This window comes from Protobothrops mucrosquamatus, unplaced genomic scaffold (genome assembly GCF_001527695.2).
Source record: "Protobothrops mucrosquamatus isolate PMUCROS unplaced genomic scaffold, P.Mucros_1.0 scaffold96, whole genome shotgun sequence".
Lineage (NCBI taxonomy): Eukaryota > Metazoa > Chordata > Lepidosauria > Squamata > Viperidae > Protobothrops > Protobothrops mucrosquamatus.
Genome location: NW_015386471.1, coordinates 843,908 through 868,146, shown reverse-complemented (window position 1 = coordinate 868,146; position 24,239 = coordinate 843,908). Strand labels below are relative to the sequence as shown.

Genomic DNA, 24,239 nt, shown 5'->3' with positions numbered 1-24,239 from the left:
ACCCTCTGGAACGAACTACCCCCCGAGATCCGGATGATTCCGGATCTCCTTACTTTCCGCCGCGCCCTCAAGACATGGCTTTTTCAGCAAGCGGGCCTGGCCTAGGGAGGATTTTAAATCGGGTTTTTAAATCGGGTTTTTTAAGAATAATTTTAACTGTACAACTTTAAATATTGGTTTAATTTGGTTTTATCTGGTGGGGGTTGTAAATATGTCTATGTTTTTAAATATGTTGTGAGCCGCCCTGAGTCCCGTTGGGAGAAGGGCGGGATATAAATCAAAATAAATAAATAAATAAATAAATAAATAAATAAAAAAGAGAGGAGAAACTGGCAAAACCGGCCTCATCAATGAAAGGATTCTGAAACTATATCTTTTTAGTGGCAGTGGAGGTAAAGAATCAAGACTACATTCTTAGAGAGAGATGTCTCTAGTGCTAGTCTCTCCTTTGTTAGAAAACAATGCTGCCTAGAAATAAAAGGAGCCCCCCCCCAAAGAAATGTGCTGTTCTGAGGAAAAATAATATGAAAGATTGGGGAATTTTTTTTTCATCAGATGCTTTTAAGCACCCCAAAAAGCAATGCTGAAAATATGTGCATGACAACTTGACATACAGATGTCAAGCACTTTGGTCATTAAAAGAAGTCACTAAGTCAAAAATCATGTAACCATAATTGTGCTTACCATTTTACTTCATTTTTCCTTTACAACGTGAAAGAACCAAATAACTAGGTGTGTCCAAATGATGGGGAAGTTTTCTGGAATGCAACCTATGAGTTAGTAGGGGGAAAAAAGCAAATCTTATTGCCCCCTTTCCCCATTTCCACTTCTTGGAAATGCTTACCTCAACGCTGAGATAATTTGCAAGAAGAGAATTGATGCATGTGTGAACATTTATTGGAGTGATAGGCATTACAAAAAACTGAGAATGCACAACATGAGGAATACACATTGAAAGAAATGTGCTCGTGTTGGCTGTTTGCCTACAGCACTCTTGCCTGAAAGCCACCAATGCTTTGGAGACAAAAAACAAAAAATCCTTTAGTGTGAAATTGAATAAGCTCTTGTTAGTGTCAGGCAGCATTTTGGAACTGGAAGGTTCTTACCAACTAAGACCTAAGCTTGTTAATTGTGGTTAGCGCTTTTTAGGGATGCACTGTGCTGTGGATAAAAACAGTTCAGGGAGAGATAGATTGTTTGCAAGGGGTGGGGGAAAAGCAAAACAAATGGGTTAGGTACAGGACAAGGCATACTAACTGACTGTTATAGTGAACATGTGACAGAGATACAGATGCTGTGAAGGTTGTACATGAGGCATTGCTCGTAAAATTACTTTTTCATCACTGTTGTTAATGGCAAATTGTCACTATTTGGGGTGAAAAAAAATAGCTGTTGCTAAGAAATAAGGGAATGTTGGAATTAGAAGAACACAGCCTGAGGTTTGGGTGGCATGGGGTTTTTATATATATATAGTAAAGTTAAAAATAATGTAGGCTTCAAATTTCTTTATGTTAACAATACCATTTTATAAAGTATGGAACAGATATAAACCCAGGCTATGCCTGAAAATGTCTTTATTGGCCTTAGCACAAGAAGCATTTTATAGAAAAAAAACAGTAGGCAAAGAAAAATGGTTACTATATTCACATTTATTAGAATAGGAAAATGGAGAACTTAAAAGATGAAACTGAGAGAACAATTGCAGAGTGATTTACTATAATAATACTTTTAGTAAAGATTATATTATACAGGTAAATCTAATGCAAAGTAAAAAAAGGAAAAAGACAAAGAAAAAAATTAAAAAGACAAAAAAGATGTAACTTCCCCTTTCATCCCAGCAGTATAAACAACTTTAACAAACTTTAAAACCATTTTTTAAAATACAACAATCTCTAAATTCCATACGTCATCTCATTTATTTATTTATTTCCTATTTTTATTTATTAAATTTATTTGTCACCCATATCCCTGCAAGGCAATTCTGGGTGGCTTACAATGTCAAAAGCAATAAAATATATATGTCATAACAATAAAAATTAATTAAAAGATGGGGAGGGAGGAAGCAGGATGTGTGCTGGGGGGGGGAGATGGGATCTGTTATTGGTCCATCAGCCCGCCTATTATTAACAAATTTTAAATTCTCATCATCCATCCTATCAGCAACATCCATTAAGGCTTATCAGAAATAACATATCTATTATAGACATGATCTAATAAACCCCTTTGAATTTCTTCCTTGGACATTTATATCTCATTTTCAATCTTTAAATGCATTCCCAAAACCAAATCATTCAAATCTAATTGATAAAGATCCAAGAAAATGACATAATAAATTAAAGTTTATTAATAAACTTACAATGTAAATAAACTCTTTCTAATATAACTTTTATCTATCAACAGAGCCTTTAAACACAATAATCCAGTCCCAATCAGAAAAAAACTGTTAAGAATTCTCAGCAATAAAAACTATTTTAATCTTAGTCAAATAAACAACTTTATATTCCTTCTTCTTACTACTAACAATATTGGACTTTAATCCCTTCAGATAATATCCAAACATTGGGGTTTTTTTTCTTATTTTTTCTTTGTCTCATCTCATAAAATTTCTGACAACATGAACAAATTCTTTTTGCAAATCCAATATAAAAGGTTATCCAAATTACTCTGGGATGAACAACTATTTTTATAGAAGACTGGAAACTGTTTATGGACTTTTTGCTAAAAATGGATAAAAATGAACGGGTGATTTCTACATTTACTGATTAGAAAAGGCTATGTGGGAAGAAGGGAACTTTGTTACATAATTTTGAAAGAAAGAAATCGAATCAAGTGTGTCTATAACTGCTGCAAAGATCAGAAGTCTCATTTTTAAGCTTTTTTCTTTTTCCTTGCTCCTTATTGTTTTCAACACTTTATCTTTCCTTCTTTCCTACTTTTCTTCTGAAATTTTTCATGTTTATCTTTTAACTTTACAAAAAAAAACTTTAAGAAAAATTATATAACCATGACCAACTGTCTGAGATAGTTGCTAAAAGATGTCTATCTGTGCTACCAGTACAGTAGTTAAAATACACGTTAAATATCTTACTAAAAATAAATTTTGCATGGATTAGCCCTTAAAGAAATATCTTATACTAATAGATTTATTTAGCTTTTCCAAACCTCTAGCAGCAGTCTGTTCTTAAAATTGAATATGTAATGTAATCCAAAAATTATTGTAAAAACATATGCATATATTAAGAATAGTATAGAATGCATAGAGCTTAATATATCCTATCTCAAGCTAGGAAGGATTCAAGTACTTTTAAGAGAGGGGGGTGGGAGGACCCATATTCTGTCTTTATTCTTTACAATTGCTGTTCTGTCACTGCAAATAATTTATTTTCCTTTGTATGGACTAAAATAGCTTGGATTGTGAAGAACAGACACATTTGAAAGGAACAGTGAGATGAAGTAGGAAGAGAACATAAAAATAAAGAACTTGTCTAGTGTAGCATAACTAGTTATTAAATCTAGTGATTTGGAATTTGGTAAGAGTTATCCTGCAAAAATCTCTAGCCTCGTTCCATCATATTAAAAGTTTATTTATTTGAACTGTGATTGGCAAAATTACGTTTTCTTAGTCTTGGTTATTTACACTAGCTTCATGCTATGATTGATGAGTTGTCACCTATTGCACACAAGCTTACAACAGACTTTTAGTTTAGTTGAAGGAAGTTGGCAAGCTGGACTCTTTGAGCATAAAATGAGGAGTAATTTCATGCAATTTTAGGGGGATGGGATTTTCCTGCCCCCACTTTAGGTACAATTGTATTTCCTTCCTTTTCTTTTTTTTCATTGTGTCAAATTTACTGTCATGTGTCTGATTAACGAAACACTTAAAAGGACTTTCAGTCATATTTTTTCCTAAAAGCATTTATTAAGGTTACAGAGACGTCAGTACAGCATGGTGGAAATGCTTAGGTCTGGCTTCTCTTCCGTTACGCATATACATTCCAAGCATTTCCCACTCCCTTATTTTGGGGTCATGGTTCACATCTTCCAATTAACTTGGAAGATGTGATTTACTTCCGGTTTCTTTCTCCCGGGCTATCCTTATTCTCCTCCCTCTTTCCCAGTTGCTGATTTAACTATATAAATACCAGACAGTTCTGCATATTGTCAAAGCAAGAATATACAGTATTTGCAGCGTTGACATCTACTTTAAAAGCTGCATTGCAGTTTTCAAGTATCCTGCATCAAAGTAGCAAAAACATGCATTGCCAGTTTTTAGCTTTTGTGCCAACAAAATTTAGCATTTGATTAATTAAACTGTGCAAAAGAGAGCTTATAAGTGTGATCATGAACAGCAGGGTAAAGGGAGAGGGAAAAATGACAAAATGTGCATAGGAGGCAAGTGAATATGGGTGGCATTTACATGATGTCATACCTATCATTTTTGGTGTCACATTGTTTATTGGAGACACCTCTTTTGAGGAACTACATGTAGTGTAGATGCTTCAAAGGCTCATATACTACATACGGTTGATAGATCAGAGCTGCTTGGATTCTACAGTTGAATATCTATATCTTTGAAAGCTATTTCCCTTTCTTTTTTGTTTTAAAACTGCTGCTCTGTCTAGCACTATGGGAAAAACATTCCTGGAAGTAGACCTCAGATACATTATAGCTAATGGTGGGATTCAGCCAGTTCGCACCAGTTCGGCAGAATCGGTAGATAATTTTTTGTTGCCCAGGCCCAGAATGGACTTCCAGAAGCAGCATCCACACAGAGACCCGGTGGTTCACATATTTGAATCCCACCACTGATTATAGCAATAGGCTCAAAATTGAAAAAGCAGCAATGGTTTTGAGTTCCGAGTGTTTTTATTACTCTCTATTTGTATCTTAATTTCATTATAACAAATCCTTTTGGATGCCGAATAGAAGAGGAAGTCAATAAAAGTTCAGATTTTACTTGGAATTAACTCTTCCCTTGTTATGGTTACATAGATACGGATGAAGGGAAAAAGCTGGAAGGAGCTTTCAAATTCATAACAATAGCCTATTAGTCTGGTTGTTGGCTGTTGGTTTTTTTTTAATATTTTTTTCTTTGGCATGTAATCCTATTTAATTAGATTCTACTCTGTTGTTTCAAGATTCCATAAACTGGTGTTTTTTCTACCAGCTGCTGAAGCAGGAGTTACTGCCTAAATGATATTCGCAACGAGTATTTGGAAGGTTTACAATTATACCCTTGCTAATAAGTTGTGTTATTTTCCCCAACAATTTTAAGAGCTAATCTTCAGAAGGCATTTTAAAATTAGCTAAAATTCTATCGAGAGATTTACAAAAATGGTTAGCATGAAGATAATTATGTCACAGTCCTTGGACTCCATCTCTGATTGTGTGCATAAATCAGAAAATGTCAGCTGTGTTTTCCCTTAATAATTATACTTGCAGCAATATATTGCAGTTTAAATTTCTGTTATGATTTTGCTGTGGGTTTACAAAACACAAGACAGTTGTTTCTAAAGTTTTTCTGCTGATTAAATAATCCGGGAATTTTTCAGAATAGCAAGTTATCATGTCTAATGCTAAGATATCAATAAACAGATCAATAAATGAAGAGGTGAAAATGTTTTTGTTGAATTGGAAATCTTTAAAAGGCAATAATGGTATTTAAAAGGATGAGATATTTTTTTTTGAGAATAACTTGTAAAGTTTACTTTTTCATAAATGTTTTTTTAAATTTCAACAGTTTAAGGTATCTTGGTAATGAGTTGCTCAGACAAAGGGTGGTTTCTTGACATTCAAATTAGGTAACCTCAGCTAAAATGTTGAGTCCTATTTAAAGACTTCTAAATGAAATAACAGGCTTAGTAAAATGCATCATTACAAAGACTAGAAATATGAAACTTGTTTTATTGTTTACATTTTTATTCTACCTCTATTACTTTATAAGTAACTCAAGGTGCAGAACATGCGTCACACTTCTTCCTCCTCCTATTTTCCCCACAACAACAACAACAACCCTGTGAGGTGGAAGGGTTGAGAGAGAGTTACTGACACAAAGTCACCCACTCCGCTTTCACACGTAAGGCGGAACTAGAAATCACTGCCTCCTGGTTTCCAGGTCAGCACCTTAACAATTATGTCAAACAGGCTCTGAATAAGACAAAATGTGTCTTACATTCGATGTGCCTGTGAATAGATTCATACAGTGCACTAAATCAGTGGTTCTAATCTATGGCCCAAGGACCATTAATGGATTGTCAGAATAACTGCTGGTAGTTGCTGGTACACACATCAAAACAGTAAGTACAAAATATTCAAAACCTTAAAAAAACTGGTAGGACTGTATATTTATGCCTGAAACTCTTGCAAGATGTCTGTGGGATACAACAAAACATTGGAGATCTGATGATCTCAAGCAATTTTGGTTGTTCAATAATCAGTTAGAAATTAGTGTTTCTTAACTTAGGGGAGCTACAGATACCATTTGGGGGTTCATATGTGCCTTTGTGCCTATATATCAACCTGTGACTAATGTAGTGGTTCTCAAAATATGAATGATATAGTAGTTATCTCAATCAAGAAAAATATTGGAACCACTGTGTTTAGCCTTATTTTTGATTTAAGTTTTGTATTATGTGATGACCCAGTAATTTGGTTTTATAGCTTAGTGTTATGTACAAATCATCCCATAATGATATATTCAGCAAATCATGGTTAAAACTTAGCTGATGAATGAATCTGCCAATTTAGTGAATTTGGCAGGTTTTGTTGCCTATAGTAACTGACAACTATTTCGAGCTTCAAATAAGTCAAAGTATTTTGTATTACTACTATTGGATGTTTGCAAATGGAGAAATCAGGAACTGAATCTTGGAGCTTTTGACTGCATGGGGCCACCTCCTGATCTGTGAAAATTTATGTAATTATTGAATTATGATTCCTACTCTTATAATCTCTATACAGACCAATCATATTGTACTTACTCCTATATCACCTGTACAGGTACAGGTGATATAGTGACCACAGGAGACTCTATATGTTAGCGACCACAGGAGACTCTATATGTTATTTGATCCCAATAAAATTAATTTAAAAATTGTGGAAACCTTGAAAATTAGCTAAATCTTGAAAGCCCTTAGTTTGTGTTTGAGATTTTACAAAATATGCAGCATTGCAAATTTCTCTTTTTAAAAAAATGTTTTTCAAAAAATGTTTCTGATCCTAGTAAAACAGGAAATAGGAAGCTTTATATAACGAGAGTCCATTGACACCACACAAAATCCATGAGATTTAGACAGCTAATAAACTCAAATAAAGTCTGTCTGTCCGTCTATTTATCTATCATGAATGAATGGATTTTAAATTATTAGAAAAGGATTTTGTTGTATATTATTATTCAAGCATGGGAACCTGCAGTCCATGACCTATATTTGACTTCCTAGTTCCATTTTGTAGATTTCTTAAATGTATTGACATGTATTTCAAAACAAGCACAAAGATTTGATAGCATGATTTTAAAAAGAAAAAAAAAGCACTTGAGATAAGCTTCTGCAGGGGCTAACTTGCATATTTTTTCCTGAAAAATGCTCTCTACTCCAAAATGGGGGGAGGGGAAGGGAAGGGAAAAAATTACTCCAAGGATGATAACTCATCACTACCATGTCTGCTGCTGCACTTAGAGATTGAAAATGTTGTGTGTGTGTAAATGTATAACTATTATCAGCCCAAATCAATTGATTGCAAAATGATTTCATTGAGAGTTATTGTAATGGAAAGTGTGAATGGCCTTGGAGAATCAGAATCACAGGCAGGAGCCTCCAATGAATTAATGGTCAGAGGAAGAATCTTAGGAAGGACCCATCTGTCAAGTTTTGAAACACAGTCTTGCTGGTGTGAAAAATATTGCTTCTCAACTTGCCAACAAACTTGGGGAGTGGGAAGGGATTGGATTGTGAACTGCGAAGATCAAGAGGCCAGACCGTGAGATTCAATGACATTCTACCAAGCATCTGGGTAGAATTGAAGATACTTTATCATAACAATATTTTCCTGCTTGATTGGGCAATGTGACTTGACCAAGAGGGAAGAGGAAGAATTCTGTGCTTTTACTATGGGGATGTGGGTGGGGTCTGGCCAGAGCTGGTTTTGCTTTCATAATGTGCCGAATTGGTGCACTCAATAAAGTTTTACATTAAGAGATTGGAATGTCTTGAAGATGTTTGCTTGGTTGGGTTTGTCAGTCGGAACCATTATACCATCCTAATGGATCATGCAGTTAAAAGAGATAGCAGTTTTTACTTTCGGACGAAACATTATGTTAATCTAGCCTTACAATAAAGTAGATTTAGCTCATGTAGTCATGTTTCCAGTCTGGCTTATCTACCAGTTATAAATCAAAATCCACCACGCTAGTTTACTGCATGTTGATGTAAAATAGATACTTTTTCCATTGCCCCAACTGGAATTATGAGAGTGAGTGATGGATCCAAAGTTAGCCAGCTAACCTCTGTCCCAAAGAAAGGACTAGAACTGGAACCTTCCCACTCCTACTTCAGGATCTTAATTCCCACATGACACTGGTTCTCTTGTCTACGTGGTGTGTATTTATGTGCAACATTTATGTAGTCTCAACCTATACATTTTAATATAACATTTATATGATTCATATATAATGAAGTAGCAAACATTTCACATTATAGTTTTCCTTGATGGAAAAGAAAGAAGTAATTTAGATCCAAGTTTTTCAGGCAGTGCTTGGGCAAATGCTAAAGTTCAGTGGGAGACCAATCCCATTGGCAAATGCAGCCAATTCTTTATCACTACAGCTTGGCTTATTGATCAGAAATTCCAGGATTTTTTTTAATGGATTCTGCAGTCTAAAACAAGTTTGAAATCCTTTCGTTTAAATACCATTTGACATCCTAGGCATGTTGCGAGTTACTTATTGTGTTTTAATTATTAAGGAACAAGGGTATAAATGAATGTTTTATTTTTTTAAGTATTTCCTTTAGTTTATGTCTTCATGTTGGTTGAAAAATGCAGTGGCAAATGTAGTAAGAGAAGAATCCTATTGAACTGTTAAAAACGGAGTAGGGGCAAAAGGAAGGAATGATAGTTTTCTGTTTTCAAACATGAAATGAAATTAACGGAGTAGGGGCAAAAGGAAGGAATGATAGTTTTCTGTTTTCAAACATGAAATGAAATTGATGAACTTGAATACACTTTTTAAAGTCAATATTTTTATTAGTGAAGTATTTGATTTGTTAACAATGTTTCTGCTTAGGTGCGTGAAATCATGCATATACAGACTTTCTTCTTAGGCTTCATACTTTTCAGTAGATTAAATATAGTGTTAGCTGCTGTGAGCTGAATGCAAAGAGGCATTACTGTAGTTTGTTTGCCACTGTGGCATTTGAGACACTGGTGGCATTAATAAAATTGTGGTCAATTTCTTCCACAACATAAAGTTGAAATGTAGACTGGAAAGGGGTAGATAGAAAAAAAAGCTATTGCATTAAGCCTTTCTCTTCAGTTCAAGTGATAATGGAGGAAACTCCTGCAGGATTAATGAGATTAGAACAGTGCCTTATGTTTTAACATCTTGGATTATACAGAAGCATGCTGAGACAAATAAGAATGATAGTGACCCTTTTGAACATATAACACTATAAATTAGATGAGTCACTCTCTTGCATTGGTTGAAATTTGTACGCTTTTGTTACATTCGGGAAACAGATAAAATAAAATGTAATTTCTCCTCAGCAGAGTTGGAGGTACATGGATTTAAATCAGTTATAGATGCAGTGGAATCCAAAAATGAATAAGAGGGTTGAGTATAGTTTAAACCGTTTTCTCTAAACAGGATCTTTTGCCAACAGCAGCTACTTTGTTATTGGGTAACCACCTTCTTCTCTAACATTTACATACAAACTATTTCTCATTCAGTTTCTTTTTCTGGCTTCCACTTCTTTCCTTCCAAGCCAAATAGAAATTTGAAAGCCAAAACCAGGCTGTATCAGAACTGTAGGCTAGATCCGAATTAAAAATAAATAAAAAACAAGACGACAGTGACAAATCACTTCTTTATTGTTCCCAAGTAAAACTGTCTGGACATTTGCATGAAATCTCCAAGAGTTATGTTTAACTTAAGGGTGGATTTATCTTTTGTGTTGTTATTTTTTAATTGTTTCATGCTGCACATCACCAGAGATTGTAGCCAATACATGTAATAAATAAACAGGTCTGTATTCATGTTTAACTGAGGTTACAATTCTAAACAGATATCTTAGAAAATCCCAATACTTACTTACCCAGATTACTTGCTTTTAATTTAGCAAATGCCCAAAGCTCCAGGTTTGTAACTTCCATCGGTTCAAAGACTGTACTAGGCATAATGTGGTATGTAAAGGACCACATCCCAAAGTAAATGGGATTAAAGACTCAAAGGGCAGACTGATCTTTGGAGCAGAGTTAAGAAATTTTCAAAAAGTGAGTAAATACTTGTCCAAATCTTTTTTTTTTTAGCCTGTCATTTGCAGTTCCACATTTTATACTTTATCTCATGAAAAAAAATTGTTCTACATCTGTCATTCCTTCATTAATACCTTCTAAACTTAGTCTATCCATAGAAGCAGATATCTTTGTTGACAGAGTTGATATTGTACTTTTGGCTCCCGTTCTTCAAAGTTCTCCTTTAGTATTTCCGATATTATATCATTTTGTATCATTCTGCAAGTCCCAGTATTAATTGACATTATGCTTGTATTTTCCCCCCCTCTGCTTAAAAGAAATAATAACCAAAATAAGTATGTTTCTCATTAAAAATTGTTTATTTTTTAATAGATAATCCCAAAATCTTACAATGAAATTCAATTTCCTAAATTTATCTGATCTTTAATCTATTTATAACCTTCTTAGATCAAGATATATTTAGCTTTTTACTGGTTTTTCCAAATTCTTTAATTTTTTAAGCTTGTAGTTCATTTTTCTTTTGTTCAGAATTGAAATAAACTCACCTGATGAAGACCTTTCAAAGTGTCATTCCAAAGGTCTCTTAATAGCTTTAGCTCCTAATAGTTAATAGGCAATTTCCAAAAAATGATTATAAAGCGAGGTTGGTGAACTTAGTGTCTTTTAAAAGTCGCCACTGTGCTTACACGCATGATGGCTGACCCGGTCACCACCCAGCACTGAAACCCATGGAAAGTTCCTTTCTTGTGAGAAGCAGCTGTCCAGAGTACATGTTGGCAAATTCCTGTCCTCTTCTTATTCAGCATCACATTCAAATTCTTAATTATAATATTACTTTTCCAGAGGGTACTGACATGTATTGATTTGAAATCAAAGTAAGGTTATTACTGGAGGTCATATGAATTAAAAAAAAACCAGTCACATTTCTTACAGTAAGTAACATTTTTATGTTACAATAGCAGCATAAAAATCAAATGCCCTTTCATTTTTCTTTTGAAGATCCCAAAACATGAGAAAATATTTTCTGATAGTTTAATTTCACATTTAAATTACTTTTACATGTGTCTTAATCCTGTTAAATCCATCGATTCTCCAAAATTGGGTATTATAGTTCTTCTTTCCATAGTTGAAGTATATAATTAATACTGTTTTATATGATTAATATTATTTTTGTTATAAATTTTTATACATTATTGAAATATATACTATTTTAACACTGCATTCTTGCATACCACAATAATTATCTGTACGTATTCAGCGCTCTACAAAAATCTTTTAATGTGTTTAATTCTCATTACCAAATTCTAGTAGGGTGTGCTATATTAGCAGACCACTGTTTCCTTTTATTTCTGACTTTGTAATTGTGTCTTTTTACATTTGATTTGTTATCATAGCTCTGTTGAGTTGTTTGGCTTGGTATCATACAGCATTACACAACTGTTAATAGAGATAAGATGCAAATACAGTATAATTAGTTCATCACAGTAAAAACTTTTAGACCTTATCAAGACCCGTAGGAAATAATTTGGCAGAAAGCCACTAGAAATGCCTCCCCAACCTCAGTGCTCGGGCTTTCATTTTCTTTTTAATTGCTGCTCAAAATTTGGAATTAATTTCTTTTTATCTTCTTGGATAAAAGTATCACAGAGCCAAACTCAACCTGGTAAATATATGACTTTGGTTGAATATTGCTCCTCCTCTATAACTTAAGTTATACTTTAATACCATAAATATTTATTTATTGCTTCTATTGGGAAGCAGTAACATGCATTGTATCAAGACATGGGCACATTATATTAGGTCAAAATAATCTCTCCTGAAATTTTAATTGTGTAAACTCATCACAGCTCCAACTAGCTCATTTTTTTTGGGTGAAGGACTGAATGAGTCAAAATCAGCCAGACATATCAAATTTTGCATTGAAAATATTGTTCTGTACAGTAATTATTTATTAGTTCATTAATGTGTCATGGGAAACCATGACTCCTGGTGCATTAAATTATGTGTATAAACAATACATGCATGCTTATAACCACATTCCTCACCTTTTGGGAATGTAGATGTGTCTACTAGAAGGGGTCAAGGGAGGTGAATGACAAAAACAGTGTTGCACCATTGTGATGCAAGTTCAGCCACTTTTATTTATTCATCATGATGCCATACAAATAGAGAAGAGAAAAGTTTATGGTGCAGTGTTGGAAAACTTGCAGATCCCACTGACTGGGTTCCATTTCTCTTGGATACTGTGTGACATCTGTGGATACATTACTGGAAATAAAGATTATGCTGAATTGGGGGATTTAGCTGTAGAATGTCAGCTTTGATTGATTGATTGATCATGGATAAATACCTGAAAGTTCAAGAGTGTGTCAGGATTCCTATGAATATCACTTTGAAGATTCCAGATTCTATTAGTATCTGAATCAAGGATTGAGGTTAATTATTTCTATACAACCCAGGATAAGAAGCTAGTTTTAAACTAAGATATTAAGAAGAACTTGATGCACATGAAAACCAACACCGGCTAACTGGCAGAACTGGGAGATGTGACTTCACATTGTTGTAAATAGATAATAATAAAAATAAAAAACAAAATGCTTTTATTTTAGTGACTTAAAAACTTTGCCAACTAATTGCATAGAGGCAAAAATTTAACATGTAACAACAACAAATATTGCATTTGTAGTGAAAAGAATGAAACAATTGATCATTTGATCAGTGGCTGCAGCAAAAAACTGACTACAAGCAATGTCATGACCGAGTTGGAAACTGCCAAAAGTTTGGATTTGAATGTAGTAAAAACTACTAGGACCACCAAGTTGAGGTTTTGGAAAATGATAGAGTTAAGATCTTATTTAACTTTAAGTTTCAAACAAATAGGCATCTTGTTCATAACTTGCCTGACATAATAGACATTGAAAAGATGAAAATTTGGTTCATTGATGTTGCTATACCAGATGATGCAAGGATTGAGAAAAATAAATTGGAAAATAATTACAAAATACCAGGACTTGCAGATCAAAGCTGAATGCTTATGGAAAAAGAAATCCATTGTTATATCAATCAAGAGCTCTTGAAGCAATATCTAAAGGACTCCCTTAATATTTGAAAATTTTGAATTTATCAGACTTGAAGATCCTAATTTTACAAAAATTTACCCTGCTTGGAACTGCCTGTATTTTCAGATACTATCTTAATAATTTGTAGGTCCTCGGTTAGGACTTGAATTATTAAGTTTCCACCAGTCTACTGTGAATCTAACTGCAGATTAACTACACAAAATTTTTATATATAATTTGTGCAACTCACCCAGTGGGGATTATGACTGAACAGGGCCTTGTGTCTGCCAATTTTTAAACATTCTTTAGGATCCATTTCTTTTATCTGGATGTTGATTAGACAGCTCTTCAAATCTGCTATGCAGATTTGTCAGGCATCTTTGCCTATTAGTTCTGTTTTAATTTAATGGAAAAGGTTTGCTTTAGATGTTATTTCAAAGAAGAAGAGATTGAAATAGCCAAATGAAATGGGCTTTTCCCATGTGAATATTTTTAAGCTTTTATAATGATTTTTGAAGCAAAAGGTTACTTATTCTCCTCACAGTTATGCCTACTATCAGATTTGTAAGTGCCTTCTTAGCAGGGAGAAATGGGGGATGGAGTGAATATATAATCCAGATTGTAGAGATTGGGGATACTTGCGGTGAGCATCAGGTAGAGCTAGATGGCCCTGCAGAATTGGGATGGTGTTTACGATGGAGATCGGTGGCTGCATCCTGGAGCCTGATCAGTGAAATATCTCAGAGAAGAAGAGATTGCCCATGCACATCCTGGACAGCTGTTCTTCATTACTAGACCTCAAGGACCAAGGTTTTGTGCTCTGCTTATGACCCAAACAGTTGGGAGTCAAGGGATATCTTCTAAGCTCACAGTTGTAATGCAGCCTTTTATGAGTAAAAAGGTTGACCAAGTCTCATTACTTAATCACCTTTGGAGTTATTTTTTACTGCTTTGGAAATATTAAAACCCGTCAGAGCAGCACATTTTTATTGTATGCACGGGGTCAGTTTCCTTCTCTTTAAAGAAAGAAATTTTAAACATGACTTTAAAGATTTAGATTTTTTTTAAATAAACAGCAAGAGGATGTTTAGAGTGTTGATTTTGAAAAGTTAAAATGGACTAAGAATCTAGATGGATTTGGAATAAAAAATTAAGATTAGTTATAAAAATCCTTCCTATGGGAAAATTTGGTTGTTTGAGTTCTGTGCAAAAACATCATGATAGGATGGAAGTTTGAAGGAATTAGAATGAGAAAAAAATAAAGATTACAGGTAAAGAAGAATACTTAAATTTGCCTTGCTAACAAAGAATGGAGCAAAATACTTTAACACTGAATGTTTTGAATGTTATTTTTGAACAATGGAATCACAAATTAATTTTAAGAATATCTCATATCATAGACCAGATGTAAGGTTAATAATATCACTGAAGAACAAATTATACTGGATAAGACTGAAAATGATTTGTATTAAACCAGAAGAGGGATTTGGCTAACCTGTACTATGTACAAAAGAGATTTGTTAAAGTCTTGAAGGTTCTCTGAATAGTTCTCCAAGATGGGATAGAAAAAAAATGAAAAGAAATCATATTCTAGGATATTATTTGAAGTAATTAAAAATTAAGATTGTTCAAGCTACAAGGAAGGAATATAGGGTTGGTTTGTTTGATCAAGGTTAAAATAGATATATAGTTACTTCTGATAACCCTTAATGTACTTTTTCTAATAAGGAATGAATAACGAGGCTGTTAGATTTTGTTTAAAGTTAAGACATGAGGTATAGGATGAAAAAACTTTTTATGGCATTTTATGAGATGGTGATAAGTTACTAAAAATGATTAACTTGTGATGGGCAAGTTAATTCTTTATATACTTCCTTTTTTCTACATTTTTTCTTTTTATTCTTATATTTATAGTTTGTATTTTCTAATTGTAATCTTAATTAAAATTATTACATAATAAAGGAGACTTATTATGTAAGATTGGCATTGTAGCTGATTGCTCACGTCATTTGGAGTGTCATCAATATGTCTTGCAATTCTCTGCATTGAGCATGTAATTGTAGCCAAGAGTTTATATTTATCTTTGGCACTATTGCTCATTACATTAGAATGTAAATGTAAATGGTATGTTTTCATTAGCTGAAAACACTTTTGAATGGTATTTTCTAGAGAAGTTTTTCCTTCAGTAATTTTGAAATAATCCATGTATCTATCCGTAGCTTCTTAATTCTACAAATTGTACAATGTCTCTATACCTTTAAGCAATTTAATATTGTTCCATGGAAACAGACTTATATTCTATCTGCAAAGGATACAGAAAGATGAGTATTCTTTTCTTGTCCCATTACAAAGAATGAATTTTATATTATCAATGAATAGTATAAAACATATCAGATTAAACATGGGACAGAATTAATGTGTAGTTTAGTTTTTAAAAATTGCCTTCTAAATTCCTTGAAAAAAAGATGAAAGGAAATAACTGCTTACACAGGCTGGGTTGAAATATTCTTTGCTGATTTGGTAATTATGTCTTAGCAGTGTCAGTAGTGTAGCCTGGTGTTTAATAGTGTGTATTAAAATGTCTGTAGCATTATCTCAAAAATTATAACAAGCTAATTTTGACGTTAGCTGGACAAGTTGATAAGGCCTTTTTAATAAAGCGATATAAGGAAGCTCGGGTAATTATTTTTCATTCATGTTTGTCTTTTAAAGAATTGAGCTATCTGTCATAATTTCACAATAGCCAGACTGAAGGTTTCATTAGAAAATGGATGCAGGATTGGCAGAGAGGGTGACATTATGTAAATATATAAGCATTAGGTTTTTCTCAACAGAACATACTTAGCACTCATATTGGATCATAAATCTAAATATTATAAAGAATAATAAAAGGTAAATAAGAGAATAGAAATAAGACATATCCGTTGGATATTTCTTAATTGCTTATTTAATGATTTTGGAGATGTTTTGCTACTGTCAACCAATGGGGTTTGAAAGATTTTGAATGTCCTTTTTTGTTAAACCCCCTCCCCCCGATAAATAGATTGGTGTCATCTAAGTAAACTTGCATGATTAAGTGATTTATTTAGAATATTAGAGTTGGCTAATAGGTAGCAACTAACTTTGCCTCTTCTCTGTCTAGAACAACCAAAGCTGGTTAATATTTTCGAGCAGCTAAAGTCAAAATCCTTGTAAATTCCCCCTTTCTGTTCTTGATAGTAAAAATATAATTGATTGTTTTTTTCTACTTAAAAATTACAATTGCCTGAAGGGACTGTATTTGGTTAATAAAAAATAAACAAAGAGAAAACAAACAAAAACCAAAACATCTCTGCAAAGAATTAAAGCTATTTAGTTTTTAAAATTAAATTTGCCTGCTAACTTTGAAAATATTGCTGGTGTAACACACTGACTGTTCTACATGTCTCACTTTGTATCTTGGAATAGTTATTGGTATATCATGAGTGCAGCAATATAGTACTTAGATGTCCTAGCTGGTGGAATGCAGGCCACACTATATCGGTATGCAGGGGTAGTCTCTAGATCAGTGGTGGCGAACCTCTGGCACGGGTGCCAGAGGCGGCACTCAGAGCCCTCTCTGTGGGCACATGCGCTGTCACCCCAGTCCTAGGCCTTCAGCTGGGTTTTATAAAACCTTTTCGCTTTAGGCCTCCGCCGCCATGTGCAAAAAAAAAAGAGGTTCAATCAGTCAATTTCAACTTCTTGCGGGAAAAAAAAAGATCTTGCAAAGTTGAAATTGATTGATTGAACTTTTTAGTCCCACCCAGTCTGCCGTTACCACCGTAGCCACGCCCACTCAATTGGCCACACCCAGCCAATGGGCCATACCCACCCGGCACTCGACGATGCATAAGTGGGTTTTGGGTTGCAGTTTGGGCACTCGGTCTCTAAAAGGTTTGCCATCACTGCTCTAGATTAAGGATCTAGTGTTATGAGCCTGTTTGAGGAGTAAGAGTGAATTGGAGAAGCAGGGCTTCCCAGGTCCTGACGTTGAAATTCAGGAGACAGTAGGCTGCCAGATATCTGCAGATGAGGTTAGGAAAGAAAATGGCTTTAATAATAATAATGATAATAGTAAAGTTGGAAGGAACCTTGGAGGCCATCTAGTCCAATCCCCTGCTCAGGAAGGAAACCCTATACCATTTCAGACAAATGGCTGTCCAGTCTCTTCTTAAAAACTTCCAGTGTTGGAGCATTCACAGCTTCTGGAGGCTTTCTGGAGGATGAACCTGCAGTTCTGGAACAGTCAGTTAGTCAGTGGCCTGTTGCAGAAGTACAACAGTATGCTGAGTTACTTGACTTAGAACCAGAATCGGAAATGATCCTTGATCCTCATATAGGCAGAATCCATAAAGGAAGTTGAATAAAAATTTTCAGTGAAACTCATAGAAAAAAAAAACAGGCATGACAAACATTACCCCTGATAACTAGATCTTGGATTTATCTGTGCGGAACTTCTGCTTCTGAAGGAAGCCTGTTTGTTTTTTCTGAGCTCACACATTACTGCACAATGATGAGGTTCATAGCTGCAGTAAACAACTCTTATCTAAGTCTAATTTCCCTTACTGTATGTAATGTAATGTATTGTATGTAATGTAATCAAAGAACGAAGAGTCATTTAAAATTTAATAAGTCAAAGGAAATGGAGAACAATTTTGATGAAAAGATAAAAATGTGCTTGAAGATGACTTAGCAAGTACCTGTTTTATATGGCATTAAAAATTAAAGTGATGAAATTATTTTGGAAAGAACTGACGTTAGAGAATCCTAAACTGAGTGCTTTAAAGATTTGTGTGAGAATCAGAATGATATGTCAAAGAACAGGATTGGAACAGTTGTTCTAACTGTAAATTTCTATGAAAAATAAATGCCGAAAAGGAAGAAATAAATACTGTGAGAATGATAAAAAGTCTTAAGATTCCTGTTGTAGAAGATATAAGTGAAGAAATTTTAAAATATCAATCTATTTGCTTTTAGAGTTGTTGTGTTCCTTGCCTAATGTGTGCAAAACTTTATTTGTGTGAGGTATTTGGGAGGATGTTATTATTTCCAGTGCTTTTTTTTGTAAAAAAACAAAAAAAAGGTGCCAGAACTCACACACATTGTACAACCCACCTGGCCTACCCTACAAGGTTTATCTTTGTAGTTGAAAAAAACCCCTTTAATTTTTAGTATATCTAAAAGGCTAGGATTTTGTTCAAGGTAAGGTAATATTATTAATGTTACCATGCACAAATCCGTTGAAAAAAGGTGCCAGAATTCCGTTCATGTGCGTTCTATGACAAAAAAAGCCCTGATTATTCCCTTATATAAAGGAAAAAGTAAGTAAGAGTAAATGGAAAAATGACATGGGAGTTAATTTTTGAGTACCTAGGAAGATGTTCAGAAAAATTAACTAAAATTGTGAAGTACAATATACTTTTTTCTAATAGAGAACATGTAGATCTGATATTTGTTTTACAAAGTCATTAATAACTGTACAACTGTGAAAAATAAAGTTTGTTTCAAGTTTGTTGATTTAAAGTACACAAAGTATATAAAATTTTGTGTCTGTGGAGGTGATATTTGGTTGCTAAATGTGGTAAGAGCAATATATTGTCAAAACTAAGTAAATAATGCATGAGAATAAATAAAATGCTAGCTTTAGCACTGATGTTGCCTTAGTATTTTAATGTATACATGTATACAGAATGTATGTGGGGATGTAAATGCACATGTGTTATAATTTTCAGTGAATGTTGGATAGATTGAATTATGCAATGAGAAATACATATCTACAAATTTAGGTATGAATCAGCTATGTATAAAAGTAATATGGCAGGAAAAATGATTTAACATTTGCAAATTATTCCTTTGTCTATTAGATTTCTAGCCTGTCTTTCACTCAAGATTTCAAAATATACATACTCAGTATTTCTTCTTTCTATTTTTTTCCCCAAAGCAATAGCCCTGTGAATAAAATTTGGTTAAGAAGGAATAATTGTCCATAGTCATTCAAGGAACTTGTGAGCATGAACTACAACATATGTTTCTCCATTCTTAGTCCAACATTTTTTAAGCAGCCAGGCAACTTGGAAACAGTGGAGGAGAGGAAAGTTTTGGCAAAAATAGGAAAGAAGCTTTGGGGGGGTAGGGGGTGGGGCTCTTAATGATGGCAGAAGCCCAATCAAGTATTGCCTAAGTAAAATTGAGTACTTTGTGTGTGAGTATTTTGGAAGTACTTTGTGTGAGTACTTTGGAAATTTCAGGGTACCAGAAACTGTCAAGGTCTGTGTCCCAGAGATAAGACTAACTCGAAAGTATAAGGAAGGGAGAGAAAGTGGTTAGTTTCTCCCACTTTGGGAATGCCAAGTAATTATTGAAAAAGAGCCAGATGAGGAGTCTGAATTACAACCAATCAACATCTAGACATGCCTTCATCACTCCAGTCATCTCCCCATTAAGGAGACAGAAGGCAGCTCACCCTCTAGTCTGTAAAACAGCTGTGACAGAAGAGGGTGAAGCATGAGTGTGGCTTCTAAAAGCAAGAGTAGACCAGAAAGGGTCAGGCTGGAGCAGACCAAAGAGGAGACCTCATGCTAGAAAGCTAAAACTGGAAGAGCTAACAGAGGTGGAACCAGAAGCAAATGTGGCAAAAGCCATTACAAGATGGTTGAACTCAGGTTAAAAAGCTGACAACAGGCAGGCAGGAGTGGTTGTTGATAGCATCAATAATTGGATCAGGATACAGCTAAAAATTAAAATACAAAGTTTTATAGAGATTACAGATTAGAAATGTGAGAATATTAGACTGTTACAGAAAATAAGTAGGGATGTAAGAATGGGAAGTAGTTAAGAATAGTAAAATAGAATTAGATTTGAGACTGAAAGTAAATTAGCAACATAGAACAGTTAAGCCTCTAAAAATAGTAGAGTAGAAATATTGATTGCAAATTAGAAAGCAGTAAGTATGCTTTCTTTTGTAATAAAGACAACATTTCTCTGTAACTCCCGTTACCAAACAACTGTGGTCTAAATAAAAAAGTGACTAAGCAATATGAAAAAAGTTCACAGAGCTGTGCTGGTCATTTAGTGAGACTGAATAAAGATCAACTTTTAGAATGAATACATGAAGGAAGAGTGAATGGGATATAAGAAGAAAGGAATCGTTAGGTGAAACGGATAAGATTCCGAAAAAGAGACCTTTTCCACACAAAAAAGATGAAGCAATCTATGGATGTGATTGAAGGATAGTTTTCAAGGACTGGAAGATATCAAGATGTTCAGTGGTGTATTGGTATACACTAGTTTTAATTATTTTTCTTTTTCTTATCTCATGCCTTTAATTGCATTGGGTTAACCATATCCTCCTCCTTTTCTTGGCTTTGCATAACATTCTGTTTTGTTCAGAAAGTAACATAACAGTTCTTACCTATAGACTGGATCCTTGCCTCTCCTGGCTATCTGTGCAATTGTAGTAGTTTACTTGACCTGGGAGATTAATAATGCCTCATTATGAGAAAAACACTGCTACTGGCCATTAAGGAGGCTATGGACATTCCTGGGTTGAGAGGTGTTAGAAATTATTACTTGATCTCCAACCTTCCCCTTTTAGTTGCTATGGTAGATTGCCTTTATAAGGATCTAGATGAGGGTAGCTCACCCATCCTTGTTCCTTTACATCCCTTTAAAACTTTTGATATAGTCAATCACAATATCCTCCTATATCAACAGTAGGTGTTAAGTGATGCTGCTTCTTCCACTGCAAGGGGGCTCCTATTAGTGGTGATGGAAGAGGCTGGTTGGATCAGTGGCTGCTCCTTGATGGTGCTACAAGGTTGATCCTCTCCACTATTTAACATTGTCATGAAGCCACTGAAAGAGGTCTAACAAGGCCTGATTGGTGATGTTTTGATCTTGTGCTGGAGGCTATGAGAGTCTTAATGGGGGAGAACAGGCTTAAACGGAACCCTAGGAAGATGGATTTTTATGGAGCTCTCTGCTTCATTGGTGTCTCTTCATGGGATGGAATACCCCTGATTCTGGGGTTCTTTTGTATTTATTGCTCTTTGCAGGAGAAGTAAAGGGAGAATTTTTCTGAATGTGATCTCACTCAATCCAGTTCCTGTCCAGAAAGAAAATGATAAAGATTGATCTGGTTCCCGAGGGACTGAAGAAATCTAGCTGCTCTGGGTGAATAAAGCGTCTTTGAAGAGGTGTATTAAAGTGTTAAATTCAAACAACAGGACTATAGCATGCTTCAATGTGAATAGACTCAGGTCATTTCTCCACTAACAATTTATCATATCTTGTGGATGATTGGAGTCCATAACTAATTCAATCAAAACGTATTCTGAAATGCACCTTTTATCTTTCTTAAGAAGCACTTGGCAAGAAAGGAAAAGATCAGGAATATAGAGATGATGTAGCTACAGAATACCAAATTAGAAATTAGAACAGGAATCATAGTGAAAAGAGGGAATTTATAAGAATTTATTTTTTAAAAAAAAAAGCATCAGGGCAATCATTGGGAAGAGAGAAATCATCTTAAATTTGCTCCTTAATTTTTGCTGTTTTGTTAACAGAAGATCAGGCTGTACTTGTACTTCTGAGAATGTATTTGTATACATTGGTTTGGGGATGAGGGAAAGAGTCTAGAGTAGGTAATTTCATGGTGTGGTTCTGTAACTATTATGGTTTGGAGTAACTGCGTTTGTTTGGGGAAAAGCCACCGCAGATATTTCTCGCAGGTGGTGCCCCTGAGAACAACTAAATCGATCATAATGTCTGTTGTGTGGCAGATATTTTGAACCTCCCTACAGGTCCTCAGCTGTGAGATGACAATAACTTCAAACCCATCAGATAACCGGGATATTGCTGCTATCACTGGGACTAATCTTGCAAATATGGCTTGGCTAGTAAATACTTTATTAGTTTCAGCAGCCCATTTAGAGATAATAACTGTGGAGCCTTTGTAGGGCTTTGATGTATTTGAAATGTTAACTACAACTTATACCTCAAGCTATAATAAAACATAACAATCAAGGGAGAAGCAGCAAATTTTCGGTGGGTTTACCACAAAGATCTAGATTGCGAACATACTGAGCACATCTATTCTAGGCAAAGAAGACTAATTTGATTCACTCAGGGTTTCAGTCATTATTGAAGCAAGTTTTCTTTCTTTTTTACAGTTAGCTGAGGACAGTACTTGATCAAATGGGCTTTCATATGTACTCTAAGAAATGTTGGATTTAGGATCATTTTCCTATGATGTTAATGTATGGCTGATTATATTTCTTTTGTACATTTATGTATTTAAGCAGAACTATTTGATGGTGTGCCTTTCACTGTTTTACATATAGAAAAACATGTACACACATTAGGAAGAAATTTTTATTCGCCCCCCCCATAAAATGTTGATAAGAGGATTGCCATAGCAACCGTACAAATTTCACCTGTACTTTGTTGCTGAGTTCACAGTGTCATTTTTAATTACTGCTATGCAATTAAAAGCAAAAATGAGTAATTTGTGTGAATATGTAATCAATATAATCAGCTATGTTTGCACTGAGAATGAATGCCGGCAATTTAGCCCCCTAGAATGGGGGATTTGCCCAACTTGAAAATGCTACTTTTTATGCAGAGTCTTCTGTCTGCATTATATGTTTTATGTTATTATTATTATTATTATTACTATTATTATTGCAGACCTGTGAGAAACTGGAAAATAATTTTGATGACATCAAGCACACGACTCTGGGTGAGCGTGGAGCCCTTCGAGAAGCAATGAGGTAAGTCTGGGTCACCATAGCAACAGTCACAGATGTGGTAAAGAAAGAGTCATTCTTCATTACTGTGGGAACAAATGAGTTCATTGCCACCATTCAGGCCTATTCTCTAAGGTATTAATTTGTCAGCGGAGAGGCTTCCCTTGAGGCCGTGCTTCGGTTTTGAAGCTGCTTGAATGCTAAGCCTCCCTACACACTAAAAAAACGTAAATGTTTAATTTGTTACGAAAAATGCTTAAGGGGTGCCTTGTTTTATATTTAGAATAAACTGTGTGAATGAATGAAAATTGTTCATCTAAACTGTGCAAGTATTAAGGAAATTGTATAGCGGTTCTTTTAAAAAAAAAAACTTCAGCAGCATTTGCTCTTAATTTGTATTTAATTCTCACCAAATAGCAGCCTGTATAATTTCTTTTTCTATTAGTCTTTAATGGGATTATACCACTGTATGTTAAAATGAATGACCTCCTTCTTGAAAAGGGGGGGGAGGGTGTTCGTTTTCAACTTTAGGAACCCATGGCTTCTCACAGTTTTATTTATTCACTCAAGTCCCTCGTGCCCAGGAGTAGGTGGTAAGATTGCAGTCTTGCTACAATCGTGCACAGATGTTCAGCATATTTATTGGTGCAAATGTTTACAATTGCGGGACTCTTTCTGTTTTGTAATCCAAGAGAAGGTGTAGATTTCCTGTTTTTAAGAATGTATGAAAAATAGAAAAAAATATTTCAAGCTTAAGAGGAAATCTAAACTTATGCTGGGAATATTTTGCATTGATGTTATTCTGCTAGAATTAGCTGCACTCATCTTAAAACAATTCCAGCTGCCTCTGTACCTGATTGGATAGTAATACTGTACTGAATCATTCTAAAGTTTTTCCTAACATCCCAGTGTTAAAATATCTGCTTTTCCTTCTTCCTCATAGAGT

The 24,239-nt window shown here is 34.5% G+C and overlaps 1 protein-coding gene across 1 annotated transcript in view; it reads left to right on the top strand.

The window, feature by feature from the left end:
• DPYD (dihydropyrimidine dehydrogenase) overlaps window positions 1–24,239 on the top strand; it is a 518,537-nt gene that overhangs the window by 20,136 nt on the left and 474,162 nt on the right. Inside the window, exon 3 of the mRNA XM_015812569.1 lies at window positions 23,235–23,317. Coding sequence (XP_015668055.1) covers window positions 23,235–23,317 — 83 coding nt within the window. The remainder of the gene's footprint in view (window positions 1–23,234; window positions 23,318–24,239) is intronic.